This window comes from Accipiter gentilis, unplaced genomic scaffold (genome assembly GCF_929443795.1).
Source record: "Accipiter gentilis unplaced genomic scaffold, bAccGen1.1, whole genome shotgun sequence".
In the NCBI taxonomy this organism is placed as follows: Eukaryota; Metazoa; Chordata; class Aves; order Accipitriformes; family Accipitridae; genus Astur; species Astur gentilis.
In genome coordinates this window covers 529778-544889 of record NW_026060823.1, presented here as the reverse complement: position 1 = coordinate 544889, position 15112 = coordinate 529778, and the positions used below count along the sequence as shown (strand labels likewise).

Below are 15112 nucleotides of genomic sequence, written 5' to 3'. Positions count from 1 at the left end.
GGACACCTCTCCAGCCGAGAGAGAAAGGTTAGCACCATAACCTTAAAGCTGTGAAGAAGCTGCTTTTTAACTGACTCGCGATGGGAATGAGGTCTGGGATTTCTTGTTTGAATCTGTGTTGTTCATAAGCACGTGGAGGGCTCTAATGGCTTCAGGAAGAAAGCTGTCATCTCCTTTGGGCACGTGGGGGGAGGCAGGTTAAAGAAATCCTTGAAAAAATGAATTTAATATCCATGAAGACATGTCGGAAGAAAGGAGAAGTGGATACCGGAGGAATTATTTGGTCTTGAATGTAGATCTCCTTGGGTTAGTGTGTAACTTGAAGCCGGAGTGTTTTCCATGTAGGTAATTTTGTTCTTTCTAACAAAAAGTATGGTTAATGCCAAGCAGTATGATGTTCTAACGAAGTGCTGATCTTGATCACAGCAACACTAGAGCTGCTGCTGCCTTGGTGCAGCAGTATGAGAACTCGGGCAGTAAAAGTGTGTGTCACTTCCTGGGAGGTCTGCTTGTTCATAAGCTACTTCAGCCCAGGAGGAATATGTAATCTTGAGAGTAATAGCCCAAGAGTACCAAATGTGTAATGCCTGCTGTGTTCAGACCATTTGGTACTGGAGGAGTGGCATTAAAACTAAAATAAAATGGGATGCCCGTATGGGTAGAGCAGATCCATTCATGGAAAGCAGTACAGAGTGCTGGAGGTACTAAGCTGGAAGACAGTGCAAGTACATAGAGACTGACTAAAGAAAACGCTGAAGTTTAAATTTGCGGTCTGAAGTTCAGCGGTCAAAATGAAGATCTCGTGCTAGATTGCCTGGGAGTTTGTTGTTTGGTAGAGCTGTGACAATGAACTAAGAAGACAGACATTTGTCTTGCATGGGCTTTCTGGAAAGGAAATGTATAGTATTTTACAAACGAGCTTTTTATAACTCTAGCATCTGACTCTTACAGAAATGCTGCGTACCAGAAATCTAACGGTGCTAACAAGAGAGAGAAGCTACCTCGTGTAGCTGAGCCATCAGTGTCTAAGGGACTCTCCATTCCTGTTACTGATTCAAGTATGTATTGACGTGGTGGGTGGAATGCAGTCTTTAATTTCACGGCTGAACTCTAGAAGCGCGGTGTCTCTTACAGAAGTGGAGGCTACAGTTGCAATAAGAACATTGGGACCTCCAGTTGGTAGCACCATTCCAGGACGTAACACAGTTTCTCAACCAGGAGGACGTTTTGTCCAAGGACAGCATGAATTAAGTGGGACTGGAATTACAGATCCTAAGAACAGTGCACCTAAACGACCTTATTCAGTGACCACTGAAGGACCTCATTCACCTCCATCAGAAGAACGCCCCAAAACACTAGCAGACGGAGAAAAGGTAAGGAAGGGGGGCTAGGCCAGGGAGGGTTTGAAGTAGAATTAATTCTTGATGTACAATGCATGACATAACCGAGAAGAAATGCATATATACATCCCCAATGGATTCAGGAATCTAAATTTAAGCATAATGCTAGTTTTACTAGGATGTAGGTGTGAGAAATTGTCTTGAACGGACTGTATAGCTATTAAACAATTTTTTTCCCCCGAGATCTGGCACTAGTGACTGGTTTTGGTCTGGTGGCAGGCTCTCTAAATACTACTGTACTTGTATATTACTGCACTGACCCATTGCTCAATGAACTGGAAACAGTTCTTCATTCAGAAAAAACCCAAATCTCAAAAGGAAGAGGACGTGAATGTTATAAATGTAGACGTATGAGCTAATCTTGTTCTGGCAGATGATTTTTGAATGCCTCTTGATAGTTTTGCTGCTTTAGAAATCAGCAGCCTACTCAACAGGTTGTCCACTGCTGAAACGACCGTGTGGAGTTGCTTGTTAAATCTGGGTTTTGTGGGAGCTTTTGATTAATGCTTGATTTGTTTTCTTGCTATACATAACTCTCCTTAAACAGCTGTTTGCGTGGCTTGACCTCTGATTTGAGGCAAAGAACAACTAGAAAAAACTCCATTTTGACACTTGTAAAGAATCAGCTTGCAGAACTGTTACCTACTATTGAATACTTCAGGTACAGATTTCAAGGTTTGGGTAGTACGACTTCTTGCGAGGCTTGAGATTCCTGTGCGGTAAGGGGAGTGTTGTCTAAATGTTGTTTTAAGAATGGCCACTAACACAGTTAATGTGTTGACTGGAAGCTGTACTCAAATATGAAGGTAACTTCAGTATAGCAATTATTTTGAGTCTGTGTATTCTGTTCTTCTAGTTAACTGGCCAGGATTCAGCATTCAAAGGCGGCGCCAGTCCAGAAGATGTCAGCAGCAGATCTACAGACAATGTAATTAGGAAGGGGTTTTACTCAGTGGGCTAACTGAAAAGCTGAATGGACTCTGCTAGTGCCTAGACTACCTCACATCAGTACTCTACGCGTTTATTGATGTAAACAAAAATATGCTTTTTAGTTTAACTTCTTTCAGCCTTCATTTCCCAAATATGTTCTTGTAAGAGTTATCCCTATTAGTCTTTTTAGAAGTCTTGACTGTCACTAGCTGAAACAGCTTTGGAAAAGCCACAAAAACCAAGCTGCCCTGTGACTTGGATTCAGAATGTAGTTAAACAGGTTAACTAGTTACTGCAACCACGTTGTGGTGTCAAGTGTGTCTGAACGTGCTTGTATTCATTTGTGCTTTCCTAGTGCATGTGCATATATTGTTCTTCTCCTAAACTATTTTCCCGGTTGGCACATACACTCCTGGGCATCTATCACAATGGTGCTCAGCTTCCTCAGCTAGCAGCTGTCCCCTGCCTAACACGGCCACGCGCTACACAAGTATTGCCTCCCATGGAGGCCCATAAATAATTGTGGTATTGAAGACAACGCAGCAGAGGATGCTACCAAGGTATGGAGATGATAGACGTGTCCCATGCCGTTGTATCTGATTTTTGTCTTGAGACTGCTCCAGCATGAGACTTGAGGGCTTTTTTTGTTGTCGCTGGGTAGGAAAGCTAAACTCGGAACACACAGCTGAAGATGTACTTAAACATTGCAATAGCCAAGGCTGTTGTGGCACTGCTACCCACCTGCAAGGGAGAGTCTTGAAAGGAATTGGCATGCAGAGAGTGTTTTCAGATAAACCCTGAAAGCTGTTCTACGTGGTTACATGAAAACTTGTAGTAGTCTGAAGTTCCGGTTCTGTAAACTGGTAACACTGCTTACCCAGTTAAGTGCATGAGGGTTTTTTGAGGGGTGGGGAGAAATTCTGATCCCGTGAAACAAATGTTGTGCTCTCTCTCTATTGTAACTTCTTTATAACTTGGTGTTTTTGTAAATGAAGTTGTATGTTTTTCCAGAGAATTTTCGTATGTACTGTAAAATACTGTCTTCCAAAAAGATTTTTTTTTAATTATTATTAATTTTTTTTAATGCACGTGGGATCTGCTTAAAAACCCCAAACAAGTAAACCAAATGTAAGGTGGGCAGGGCAGTGCCAGAAAAAGTATGTTCTACAAAATGATGATGTCATGGTAGAGTAAATTCGAGGAGACTAGGAACACTGCTTTCCTGCTTCTAGTATTTCCAGGTTTTGAATTAACACCCTCTGAATAGTGCAGCTTGCAAACTGCGCTGACAGCTGAAGTCCCATTTTGCTGTGCGGACAACAGATACCCCTGACTTCTTTTAAAATTAGTTGCTTGGCTTAAACCGCAATTCTGAGCTCTGATCATTTTAAGCATCCACCTCAAACCCTAGTGACAAGACCGAAGGGGCATGTAGCTACCTTGCACGGTCTTCATTCTCCAGCATTCCCCCTACTGCTGGTATTCCAAACTTGTGGAGAAAGCATGACTATGACCATATACTTACCTTTTTTCCTTATTACCTCTGGTTTCCAGCTTGCTTCAAGTGCAATTCATCTCTTAGAAAATGTGCCTTAGTGGGTTTGAGAGGTCTTACTCCTCCTTCTCCCCTCGAAAAAAACCCAAGACTTAAGGGTGCAAGGCTTAGGTTTACTCACAGGTTAAAATTAAGAAAGAGAACCTATGTTACTTCAGTGGCTTTTAGCAGAGCTACACCCTGAGTTTATAAAATGGTTACCTTGGTTTTGTGACCTGGGTTAAAACCATGGTCTTTCAATACTGTCAAGTCTGTGTACTAGTTACAGTAGGTATACAACTTCAGCACTTGTGTAAATAAAACTCCATCGTTAATTTGAAGGAATTAAAGCTGAAGTAGGTGATAAGATAAACGGCAAAGCAACTATGAAAAGTGTTTTGTAATGGTCTACAAGCCTGTAATATTACCATGCTTTTAAACAAATTCTTCCACTTGACCTGTTAAAGGCTGTTGTGCCCTTAACCTCTAGTCAGCACATGCATTTCTGCAGCTGGTCTCAAACTAACCTAGCTAATTGATATCAAAGTATATGCCTGTACATGGATTTATTTTTTTTAACTCTTGCTTTGCAGAATTATCTTCTAATTGTGCTTTGTTGTTGTTGTTGTTGTTTCCCCCCCCCCTCACTCTTAGGGTGTTAAGAAGAAGTTTAGGAAGAAGTCAGGTTACTAGTTTCCTGGACTTGATCCAGCATGTGTCAGATTACACGCTTTATTTTAATGTACCCTGACTCAGCGCTTGGCCGCGTGCAGAGAGATGTTGCTGTTCTGGAGTTTCCCTGGCTATTGCAGAGGTTGGATGCTGCCCCAGCACTATGCAGATTAGATTACAGCTGTTTTAAATAAAGTTCAAACTGCACCAGTTCAACTGAAGTGTTTTCCTTTGTTTATGGAGCAAGTGTTCTGTCAAAGTGATTGAAAGGCAAGTTCCTCATGCATAAAGACTCCTCTCCCTACAATACTCAGAAGGAAGCAGCCCAAGCTAGAGACAGTATTGCCAAGCGTGGTTCCTGTCCTTTAGGGTGAATCCCTCCAGCAGGCTTTTCTATGCTCTGGGAAACATCTGCGGTTATAACTTTGCAGCTGCTGTTGGCTCTAGCAGTCCTGTCTGAATCTGGTCCAGCGCAGGTCACCAAGAGTCAGTGCTAGAAGCAGCGCTTCTTAGCTGTTAGCAATTGCATCATCACATCGCTTCCTGGCATAGTGTCTTATCGCTGATCAACTGGGGACAGAGGTTTTTATTCATTTGCCAGATGGAGCTGGTAGTAGGGCAAGTTCTTTCTGGAATACCTGAAGGAGAGAAAAGCTGTATGTGGCCTTCTTTCTCATTTTTGTTTTTACTGAAAAGCGAAGCAATCGGTGCTAGCTTTGCAAGATCCTCAGGGTTATCGACAAACCCCAGGTAAGTAAATGCCTAAACTAAAACAAACCCTAGTAACAAATGCATTGTTTTCTCTTGCTTCTGCCACAATGCATCCCCCTAAGACCCTAAACCCAATACTGAATGTATTTAATTGTGATTGTGCTGAACACAAGATGACCAGAGCCAGAAAATACCTTGGACTTGAAGGTGAGGGAGGCTCCTTGATGCCAGACTTCCTGCAAACTTTGCTGTTTTCTGTCTGCTTTCTTAGCTGGTTGCTGTGTGTGTGGCTTGGAGGTCCAGCTGGAGGGGGTGAGGGATGCATGATCAGTCTCCTTAAAGAGGAGCAGCTCTGCGTTGAGATTGTGTACGGTTAGTAACTTTGAGCAAGACGTTCCATTGCAGGAATTAACGTCTCCTGTGGTTTTACTTGTTAGGTCTAAGCAAAGAAGTGGCTCATGTGAAGTCGCCTCCGCTTCTGCTACTGCAGTGGGTTGGTGTAACTTCTTGCTACTGCTTCTGCAACTGCAGAAACTAGAGAGAGCAAGTAATAGAGGGGTTGGGGGGTCCAGCCGCAGCCCCCTGCTTCCTGGCCAGCTCTGCTGTTGCTCTGCCTTTCGTCGAGTGCTGCGGGGCCAGGTTGGACTAAGCAGAGTCCAGTGGGGTGTTTTCCGAGAAGGAGGCGAGGGGTGGGCTGTTGAGCACTGCCTGCTGCCTCCTAGCATGCTGGTCAGCATGGACTCCCTCCCCTTCCCTGTGCCTGAGGGTTTCTTCAGCCACCATCTACCCCTGGGGTGCCCAGCTCCGAGCGTGGCCCGAGTATGACTACCTGTGGTTGGTAGTCGGTTTGTTTTGTGTTTCCAGGTTTTCTTCCTTGGAATCATGTTGTCCACAAAGAAATGTCATTATCCATCCCATTTCTAATTCAGTATCTACCGATCTAGTGTGACCCAGAGCCTGTGTGAAGGAGGAGCCGCCCCAAAGGATCCTGCAGCAACCTGTTTGTCCACAATCCTTTCTCCGAGTCCACTTCTGGAACTGCAGGGGCAGTGCTTGTGTGCAGAGACCCGGAACAGCAGCACTGCCAGGGAGCCCCAGCGCCTGCTGTGTCCAGAGCTGCTCTTTCCACCACCACACTCTCCTCCTGAGCCCTTCTGGTGTTGTAAGGCCGGAGTGCTCCAGCAGCTTGGCCACAGTTCTCCCGTGTGGCCATCCTGTGACAGCAGGCAGGGAAAGGCACTGGGCACTGCTGGGACAGAGCTCGCCATGCTCCAGAGCAGCATTTGCGTCATGGAAGGAGACCCCCTCAGGGCAGTGCCTTAAGGCTTAGGTCTTCTTCCAAAGTTTCTCTCAAGAACATGCAGGCTCTGGCCATGTCCACCAAAAATTACCCTGTCCCGTATTTTTAAGCTGCTTTTTAAGCTCCAGACTAGCTGAACGAGAAGATATCCACTGTACATTTAATTGAGAAAGATGTACGCAAGACGCACCAGCTGGGGACTGATGCTGCCAGCAGGTTCAGCACCCCAGGGGAAGAGGAGGGCAGCCACCCTCTCTGGCTGGAAGCCTGTCGGGGCTTCAGCGTTTCAGCTTTGGTGGCCCCAGGCTGCTGCGGAGCCGTAGTCCAGTCTCTAGGGCTGCAGGGACCCATGCCAGGGGCTGTGTGGAGGGAGCTGGGCAGGGGCAGGGCTGCAGGAGGTGATTGCAGGGCTCTGACCCCAAGCAGAGTGGCTGCAGCACTCGTGTTTGACCCCCAAACCTTGCCTCATCAGTGCCTTTACGGTAGCTGGAGATCCTCATACTTACACATGAGGAGTTGCAGGCGTGATCTGTACCAGCAGTGGCTTAGGAACCCGGACCGGGGCTAAGCCCCAGCAAGAGCCTTTGCACAGAGCTGTTGCTCTGCAGCTCCCGGGCTTGCCTCCCAAAACTCCTCATCCAGCAAAACCTCCCACACTTATGCGGAGCTTTGATTCTTGGGGCTCCGCTGTTCCTCTTGCTGATGCTAATGCCCTTGGCATCAGTTCCCATAATCACGGATTGCTATGTAAAATATTTATTGCAGGACTTATCCTTTTTAAAAAAAAAAACAAACCAAACCCACTTTATTTACATAAATTACAAAATAAAATAATCACACTTTTGCTCACACTAAAAATCTACTCTTAAATTAAAACTCGGTTGGGCTCAGCACAGCAAGGAGCCACAGCAAGGTCGTTGCTAGCAGAGCCTTGTGCTCTTAACACAGCGTTCCATTTTTATAGCTCTCATTTTTATAGCTTAAACCATGATAGAGACAGAGTCACAGCAGCACAGAATGGATGCTGAAAGAGACCTCTAGAGATCATCCAGCCCACCTCGGCTGCTTGAGCAGGGCCAGCTGCAGCAGGCTGTGAGTCTGCTTCTCGAAGGTTCTATTGGCTGCGTTGCTCCCAGGTTGTGGAGCTCGCATGGCAAATGGGCAATGAAGAGGGATGAAGTTTTCAGGCACTTTCTGGCCGGTGCAGTGATTTTTATTTTTTTTTTTCCTTCTGACTTTTTCTCCCCCCTTCCTGGTCTTGCAGCTGCCCAAGGCGCAGCCAGAGAAGTGGAGGAGGGTCCCTGCCTGGCCTGCAGCTCCCTCCCTCGCCATTCTTAGGGTGATTTGGGGTTATTTTGCTGTGTCAGTGAAGCAAAGCTGGGCTCTTGGGGGCTGAGGTCAGTGGGACCCGAGGAAGGCCGTGATGGTCTTGAGGCTTTGAAGGGCTGTGCACCGAGCCCTGTCCCCGCTGGAGGGGACGCTGGTGGTGTTCAAGACGAAGGCCTTGCAGCCCTTGTTGTCGTGTGTGCCCGTGTCCCCCCCAGCCCCCAAGGTCTGTCGTTGTCGCAGGGGCTCTGTGCTGCTTTCTGCGTGGGGCCGTGTCCGTGAGTCCTGCAGGGACCTGTCTGTCCTGGCTTCCCCACCAAAGGGCTGCTTCCCCTGGGGAAGGGGAACGGGGAGTTGTTCCCGTTCCCGTCCCCCCCCCACCATCGCCTGCCGCGCTGGTGGTGACTCAGGCCTGGGGGTGGCTGGGTTCCCCTCGGGGCTTGCTGGCTTGGATCTGGGGCTCGGCGGGGCTTTTGCACCTCTTGGGGGCTGTTTCCCGGTGCCCCCCGCACTCCCTCCCCGTCCCACACAGGCACGGAGCGGTTCTGGAGAAAGAGCTTTTAATGGGAAACACAAAAGAAAAGGTCCCATCCAAGCTGGTCTAACCCCTCCCTACCACCCTCCCCGGCCCCCCCTTCGACAAATACCCCCCCCTCCACTCCCACCCCCCATTCCCCCCATCTCCATCCCTCTCACCCCTGTCTAATCCCCCCCCCACACACACACCCTCACGTTGGCTGCCAGAGCCCTGCGCTTGCTGGGTGCCATTGGCAAGGAGCTCTGCGCCTGCCTCTTCCTCCACTTGCCGGCCGTGGCAGGTGGGGATGGTGGCAGGTCCATCCCCGCATCCTGCCACGGCTCCTGGGGCTCCATCCCGCCGCCGTTGACTATTTTGTGGCTCAGCATGGTGTCGCTGAGCTCAGGGATGCAGTAGTCGGGGGTGAGCATCTCCTCAGGCAGCGAGAGCGAGCTGAAGTCGCGGTCTGGGGTGTCTGCGCTGGTGCCACCAGCGTCCTCGGGCACGGAGCTCCTGCTGGGAGCATCCTGGCTGACCCCCACTCCATCCAGGGAGCAACCGAAGAGCCTTAGGGCCTCTTCCAGGACCATCTCCTCGGACACTGCAAGGTCGCCTGCAGTGTCCCCAAGGGCTTCGTTGTTGGTGGCAGCGCAGGGGCTGGTGTGGACATCGCCGCCTGGGGGTGCCCCCACAGGGGTGGCCGTGCTGGGGATGTTGATCTGTGCCAGCTGCCCCTCGCTGTGCTGGTAGCCAGGGATGGACACTGGCAGCTCCAGAGGGTCTGGGGCCACCCCACTCCTCTGATTTTTGTAGGGTGTGAGGTATCATGGTTGGCCCTGGGGGGTCCCTGTGGCTGCCCAGGCCAGGGGGGCCCCGCAGCCCGTGGGACCCCACAGGGCAGCACCCGGCAGAGAAGTGGCGCCTTGGCCGAGCGTGGCGGTGGCCGGTGGAGGCAGGTCGGTGGTTGTCCACTGGATGCAGAAGACCCGGGGGTCGAAGAGGCAGCCACATGGAGCCCTCTGCAGACCTGTGTGGGTGAGGGGGAGCCGTGCTGGGCCGGGGGGACTCTCTGGGGGCACCCGCCAAGCCGGCCCCGATGGCCGACATCCCCCAGCTCTGGGCCAGGGGCGTGGGGAGCTTGTGGCCGGGGCGATCCCCACAGGGTGAGCTGCTGTGCTGGTGGGACGGGGTTGCAAATCAGGGAGGAGACTCGCATCTAGGAGGTGAAAGGGGAGAGGTGGCCCCAAATATTTGGGGAATTCTCTGCAGATGGGCTTTACTGGGCACGCGCCGCCCGGGCGAGGGCAAGGATGCTCACCAGGGCTTGCTGAACCCCCATGCGAAAAGTGCCGGGGGAACGGGTGTGATGGGGATGGCGAAGGTGCCAGAGCAGACTGGGGTGCCATACCTGCTGGTGGTGCCTGGGGGGCCCGGGCTGCAGGGAAGGGCTTCTCCCGCGTGGGCAGGCGGCACGGGTTGGCTGAGCCTAAGAGAATGAGACAGGAGCGATGGCCGGCGGTCTCCTCTGCTCTTGCCCCCCAAGAGCGTCCCTGGGCTGCAGGGGGTGGGGTCGGTCCCTACCTCAAGGGTAGAAGGTTTTGGGGAGCATGAATGGCTGGAAAAGCTGGGGCGCCGGGGGGCCCCAGGGCCCAGGCAGTGGGAGCTGCATTGGTGGCCGCGCCATGGTCCCTTCTGGCTGTTGGCTGCCAAGGACTCTTTGGCGTCTCCCCGGAAGGAATGCGGGGGCTCCCTGTGTTCTGCCCCACCCCCAAGAGCCTCCCCAGCTCCTCTTGGGGAGGGAAAGGGTTAAGGGAGGCTGGGGTGGCCCCGGGGCCTACAGGCGGCTCTCGGGGTCTGCGGGTACAAATGCTCTTGGCTTTCAACAGTATTTTTCCGGTGGGGGAAGAACAACAAGTTGATTCAGCTGAGCGAAGCAGGGACCAAGCTGCAGCCGCAGCCTCCTTGCGCCAGATGGCAAATGCGTTTGTGACCGTTGCCCACGCTTCTGTTCGCTGCGTTGACCGGAGCGAGGCAGAAATAGGAAAAAGGACCTCGAAGGCGCGAAGGAAGGTCACGCGGTGTCGCTCGGTGGCACGCTTTCCCACAGCCCTCGCTCCAGTAGTGCTGTCAGGTCTTTCAGTCTCCTGCTGGGAAAAGCAGCAGCTCTGGATCCCCCTGGGAGGGGGCAGCCCTTTCCCTGGGTGCATGACACCCCGGAGGAGACGCACCACGTGCTCCCAGGAAAGGACTGGATTCTGCCCAACGTCCGGTGTCAGGGCGCTGGGGCTGTTTGCGCTCTACGGGATCCCAGGGATGGGGTTAGTACATCCCCTCCTCGTGCTTGGAGGATTCGGCGCTAGCAAGGACACCCCAAGGGTACCAAGGACACAGGCCTCTCGCTCCCGCTGTGTGAACAGTGTGTGGCCTGGGGGAGTCGGGACAACTGCCGTGAACCGGAGGCCAAAGATCTCTCCTGGCCTGTATCCTGGTAATCAAAGAGATTGCGCTCTGTTCGTGAGGCACCTCTGGCTGCAAGATTGTGCAAGGCCATGTGCTGCGTAACTTGTGGCAGGGACCGATGCTGGGGGCGTGAAGGCAAGCGCGCTTCTAAAAGCATAAAACTCCGTTTCATTTCAGAGCGCAGCTGAGCCACCCCGCTCCTCAAGACTCTGCCATCTGCACTGCTGTGGCTGGGACTGGGCAGTGCTGCACATCCCAAAGGCCACCGAGTCACACCCGTGTCCCTGCTGCTTTGCCGGGAGCTTCTGCGATGTGAGCGATGTTCTGGGGGGTGATCTCTTGGACTGCAGCTACTCCGTCCCTGACCGGCAGCTGGCCAGGAGGGTTGTGTCCCAGGTGGAATTCCACCTCTCTGATGAGAACCTGGCCAAGGATGCTTTCCTCCTGAAACATGTCCAGAAGAACAAGATGGGCTTCGTCAGCATCAAACCACTGCTGTCCTTCAAGAAGGTAGGCAGCGCGTTGCGTTGGCCAGCCGGGGTGGGAAGTAGGGGTAGGAATGCCTACTTTCTAAAACTCCAAAATGAGTCTTAGAGAGTTTCTTTGACCGGCTTTTCGGTATCATGGGTCCCCGTCCCCGAGTCCCTGCTGAGCGTCCCCCCCAGCAGACTGCTGCTGGCCTGAGAGCTGCTGCCCCTGGAGCAGGACGTGCTGCACAAGGACCCCTCGGCCCCCTCCTGGCCCGGCAGCAACTTCAAGCCCAGCAATTTCAGCAATGCCTTCACTGGATTGCTCCTCGCCAGCAAAGTCTTCCCTCCGCTCGGGACAGGCTTGGGCACAGGCAGCTGCTACGGCCTCTGCCCCAGCACTGAGAGCACTCGTGGCTGCGGCTGGGGGAGTGGGGTGGGTGCCTGGGCACCCTGGCCCAGCAGCCCCTCGCCACATGCCAAACCTCTTGCCGGCAGTCCTCCGGCAGCGGCGTGGGTGCCTGAGCCCCTCGGCCTGCGGGATGCGGTGCTTTGCCTGCCCCACTGTTGTCCCAAAAGTGGGGTCGTTTACCCGGGGTGCAAAATGCCAATATAAATACAGAGCAGAGGTATTTTATTCCAGTTCATGTTTACGCAAAGATGGGGGCTAGGTGGTAATCCGCAACGCTAGCACCCCTCATGCCTAAAGGGGCAAGCAATTAATACAGTTCAGTTATACATATTCGATTTCCAAAGTTCTTCCCAAAACTATTGCCGGGAGTAGCTTATCTCGCACAGTTTCTATTGGGCTACAGTTTCCCTGCTTGGAATTAAAGGTCCAGTGTTCTTTTCTTCTACAGCGCATGCTCAAGGAGAGTGGGGGGGTAAGTCTTTTTGGTGTGGAATTGAGTTGGTGGTCATGATCTCCCCCTGCCACCTTTCTTTACCTTTCCTCCAGTTTGCGAAGATGCTTCTGACTTCATGCCTATTAGCAATTATTCAACTTTTTGGCGCCTCCTGGAGTAGGATGTTCCCTTCTTCTCAGTTTTTTAGTTCTTCTTCAGGGGCACAGTTGTTAGCAAGGCATGCGTTGATCATACAAAGGGGATCTTGTTTCACAAGAGCTTTGTGGCCTTTTTCGTGTGGCTTAAGTACATAATTTCTTAAGTACATCATTTCCCCCTGTGGTGGGTTGACCCTGGCTGGATGCCAGGTGCCCACCAAAGCCGTTCTATCACTCCCCCTCCTCAGCTGGACAGGGGAGAGAAAATATAACAAAGAGCTTGTGGGTCGAGATAAGGACAGGAGAGATCACTCACCAATTACCGTCACTGGCAAAAGAGACTCCGCTTGAGGAAAATTAACTCAATTTATTACAAATCAACCAGAGCAGGGTAATGAGAAATACAACCAAATCTCAGAGCACCTTCCCTCCACCCCTCCCTTCTTCCCAGGCACAACTTCATTCCCAGATTCCCTACCAACCCCCCCCAGTGGCACAGGGAGACGGTGAATGGGGTTTACGGTCAGTTCATCACACATTATTGTGATACTTGCCAAACCAACCAAGAAAGGTAAAACTGGAGCGCAGGGAGCAAATGCTTTTCTTTCACCTTAGGCCAACTGCTCGGACGCTCTCTATGCTGCCCTGCTGCAGAGGGCATCCCTCTTGTACCAGTAAGAGACATAAGAGTGAATTAAAGCCAGAACTCCAAACCAGACCAAAAACCCAGTCGTGATCAAGAAGAAAGTGGAGAATGCATCAAATATAACAGAAAATTATTTTGGACATTCCCAGTTTACATTTGGAAAAAAGAGAAGGAAAACAAAGAGGAGGAATTAGGTATTAAAAGAAGAGCACTGAATGATAAAGCAGTAGCAGTCCCTCTACCACTACAAACCCACACCCCCACACGCACGTACGCACACAGACTTAACACCACCAAACTCCCCTTGACTGTGACGTTCCCCTCAGCTTGCTGGTCTAGAGATACTGAATGCCTGAAGCACACCAAGGATAACTGAAAACATCTGCATGGCTTTAATGGGAATCCTCCAACTGAAACAAAGCGCCTTCTCCCTCTGTCTGCGTTGGCACATCCCCGAGTCACGCTCTCACTCCTCTCCTTCAAAGTCAAGATTCCTAAACGTGAAAAGCGGGAATGGGGAAAGGCGAAGGGAAGAGAAAAAGAGGGAGAGCATCATCAGTGGAAGACCTGCCAGCTGCTGCTGATTCAGCCCTGTTCGGGGGACCACCCCAGCAGAGAGGAGCTGGTGTGCATGCCACAGACCTCCCTGCCTGTTCCCAGGGACAGGCCATTTGCTCAGCCTTGCCAGCCAAAGCGTGGGAAAAGCGTAGGTGTGCGCCGTCGCTTGCAGAGGAGCACGGTCACGTTCACGTGCAATCCTTTACCTTTTTCCTCCCTGGATTCAAAGGGTTTCTGTCTTCAAAGTGAGAGCCTTCCATACGGTCATTTGTGACATTTCATCCAGGATAACAATCTCAGAAGGATCAGTCCTGCAATAAATATTTTACATAGCAATCCGTGATTATGGGAACTGATGCCACCAAGGGCATTAGCATCAGCAAGAGGAACAGCGGAGCCCCGAGAATCAAAGCTCTGCATAAGTGTGGGAGGTTTTGCTGGATGAGGAGTTTTGGGAGGCAAGCCCGGGAGCTGCAGAGCAACAGCTCTGTGCAAAGGCTCTTGCTGGGGCTTAGCCCCGGTCCGGGTTCCTAAGCCACTGCTGGTACAGATCACGCCTGCAACTCCTCATGTGTTAAGTATGAGGATCTCCAGCTACCGTAAAAGCACTGATGAGGCAAGGTTTGGGGGTCAAACGCGAGTGCTGCAGCCACTCTGCTTGCGGTCAGAGCCTTGCAATCACTTCCTGCAGCCCTGCCCCCAAATTTGATTTTCCCACCAAGCTGCCTGCTGGTTTCTGTGGGATGCCCCACAAAGAGGCAAGTGGAGAAAACTCTGCCAAACACCTTCAAGCTAATCTTGCCGGGGTTCCTGGCGCTTGGTGGAGCTTTACCTGTCACTGCTTTGCTTTGGGATATCCACGTCACTGGTCTTCCCCACGTTCAGCTGAACTGAACTTGCAGCAGCAGCAGCTTCCATGGCCCTCCTGGACTCCTGATGTAAAAAAGGGACAAATCACGTTCTCTGTCTTTGATCAAAGTGGAGATAAGCTGAATGCCCAGCACAAACTTAGCAGTCTGCCCTCCGCTTCTGCCCCTTGGCAGCTATAGGTATTAGTGCAGCAGGGGAGAAACCGTTCACTCCAAAGATTTCGGGGCAGGGGGACTGTGTGTTCAAAACACGATTATGAGCAAGTCTTGCCAGCAGCAGCAGCCGCAGCAGCATCTAATAATAATCATCATAATGATAATGACCTTTGTGAAAAATGACTCGTTTTAAAAATTACACCTGTATTCAAGCGTTCAGCTCACTGCTACTTGAGGAAACAAAGGTTACAAAAGTTACAGGCTATTGGGATCTATTTCGATTGAGTGCTGATCTTCCCCCAACATTTCCAGACAAGCTGTAAGAGAAACAGGCAATCTCACAGACACACGGAGATGTCCAGCCCCGAGGACACAGCAAGCCTTACCTCTTCTTCTTCTCCAGCTTCATTTCTGGCATCGTCCAACTTCTTCTTCCTTTCTGGCATAAGGTCATCCAGAAAGCTGAGCTCTCGCTTTGAGAAGCAGAAATCCATCGCTTTCCGGACAAATACGAGAGCCAAAACCTTCACGAATAAGAGGGAAGATGCGGTGAGCTCAGAGAC

At 51.1% G+C, this 15112-nt stretch overlaps 1 protein-coding gene and 1 long non-coding RNA gene across 37 annotated transcripts in view; one reads left to right on the top strand and one right to left on the bottom strand.

The window, feature by feature from the left end:
* LOC126036771 (uncharacterized) overlaps window positions 1-15112 on the top strand; it is a 251573-nt gene that overhangs the window by 68512 nt on the left and 167949 nt on the right. The window lies entirely within an intron of this gene.
* The window catches only part of LOC126036761 (electroneutral sodium bicarbonate exchanger 1-like), a 340015-nt gene continuing 337706 nt past the window's right edge, over window positions 12804-15112 (bottom strand). For 15 of the 35 annotated variants that reach the window (XM_049796841.1, XM_049796833.1, XM_049796819.1 and 12 more), the window contains 4 exons: window positions 14936-15073; window positions 14357-14457; window positions 13731-13835; window positions 12807-13460 (listed from right to left, as the gene is read on the bottom strand). In XM_049796841.1, the coding sequence (XP_049652798.1) occupies window positions 13748-13835; window positions 14357-14457; window positions 14936-15073 (327 nt within the window). In that variant the 3' untranslated portion in view covers window positions 12807-13460; window positions 13731-13747. Of the gene's footprint in view, window positions 13461-13730; window positions 13836-14356; window positions 14458-14935; window positions 15074-15112 lie in introns of all 35 variants that reach the window. The other 20 variants (XM_049796814.1, XM_049796808.1, XM_049796809.1 and 17 more) reach the window with 4 other exon arrangements.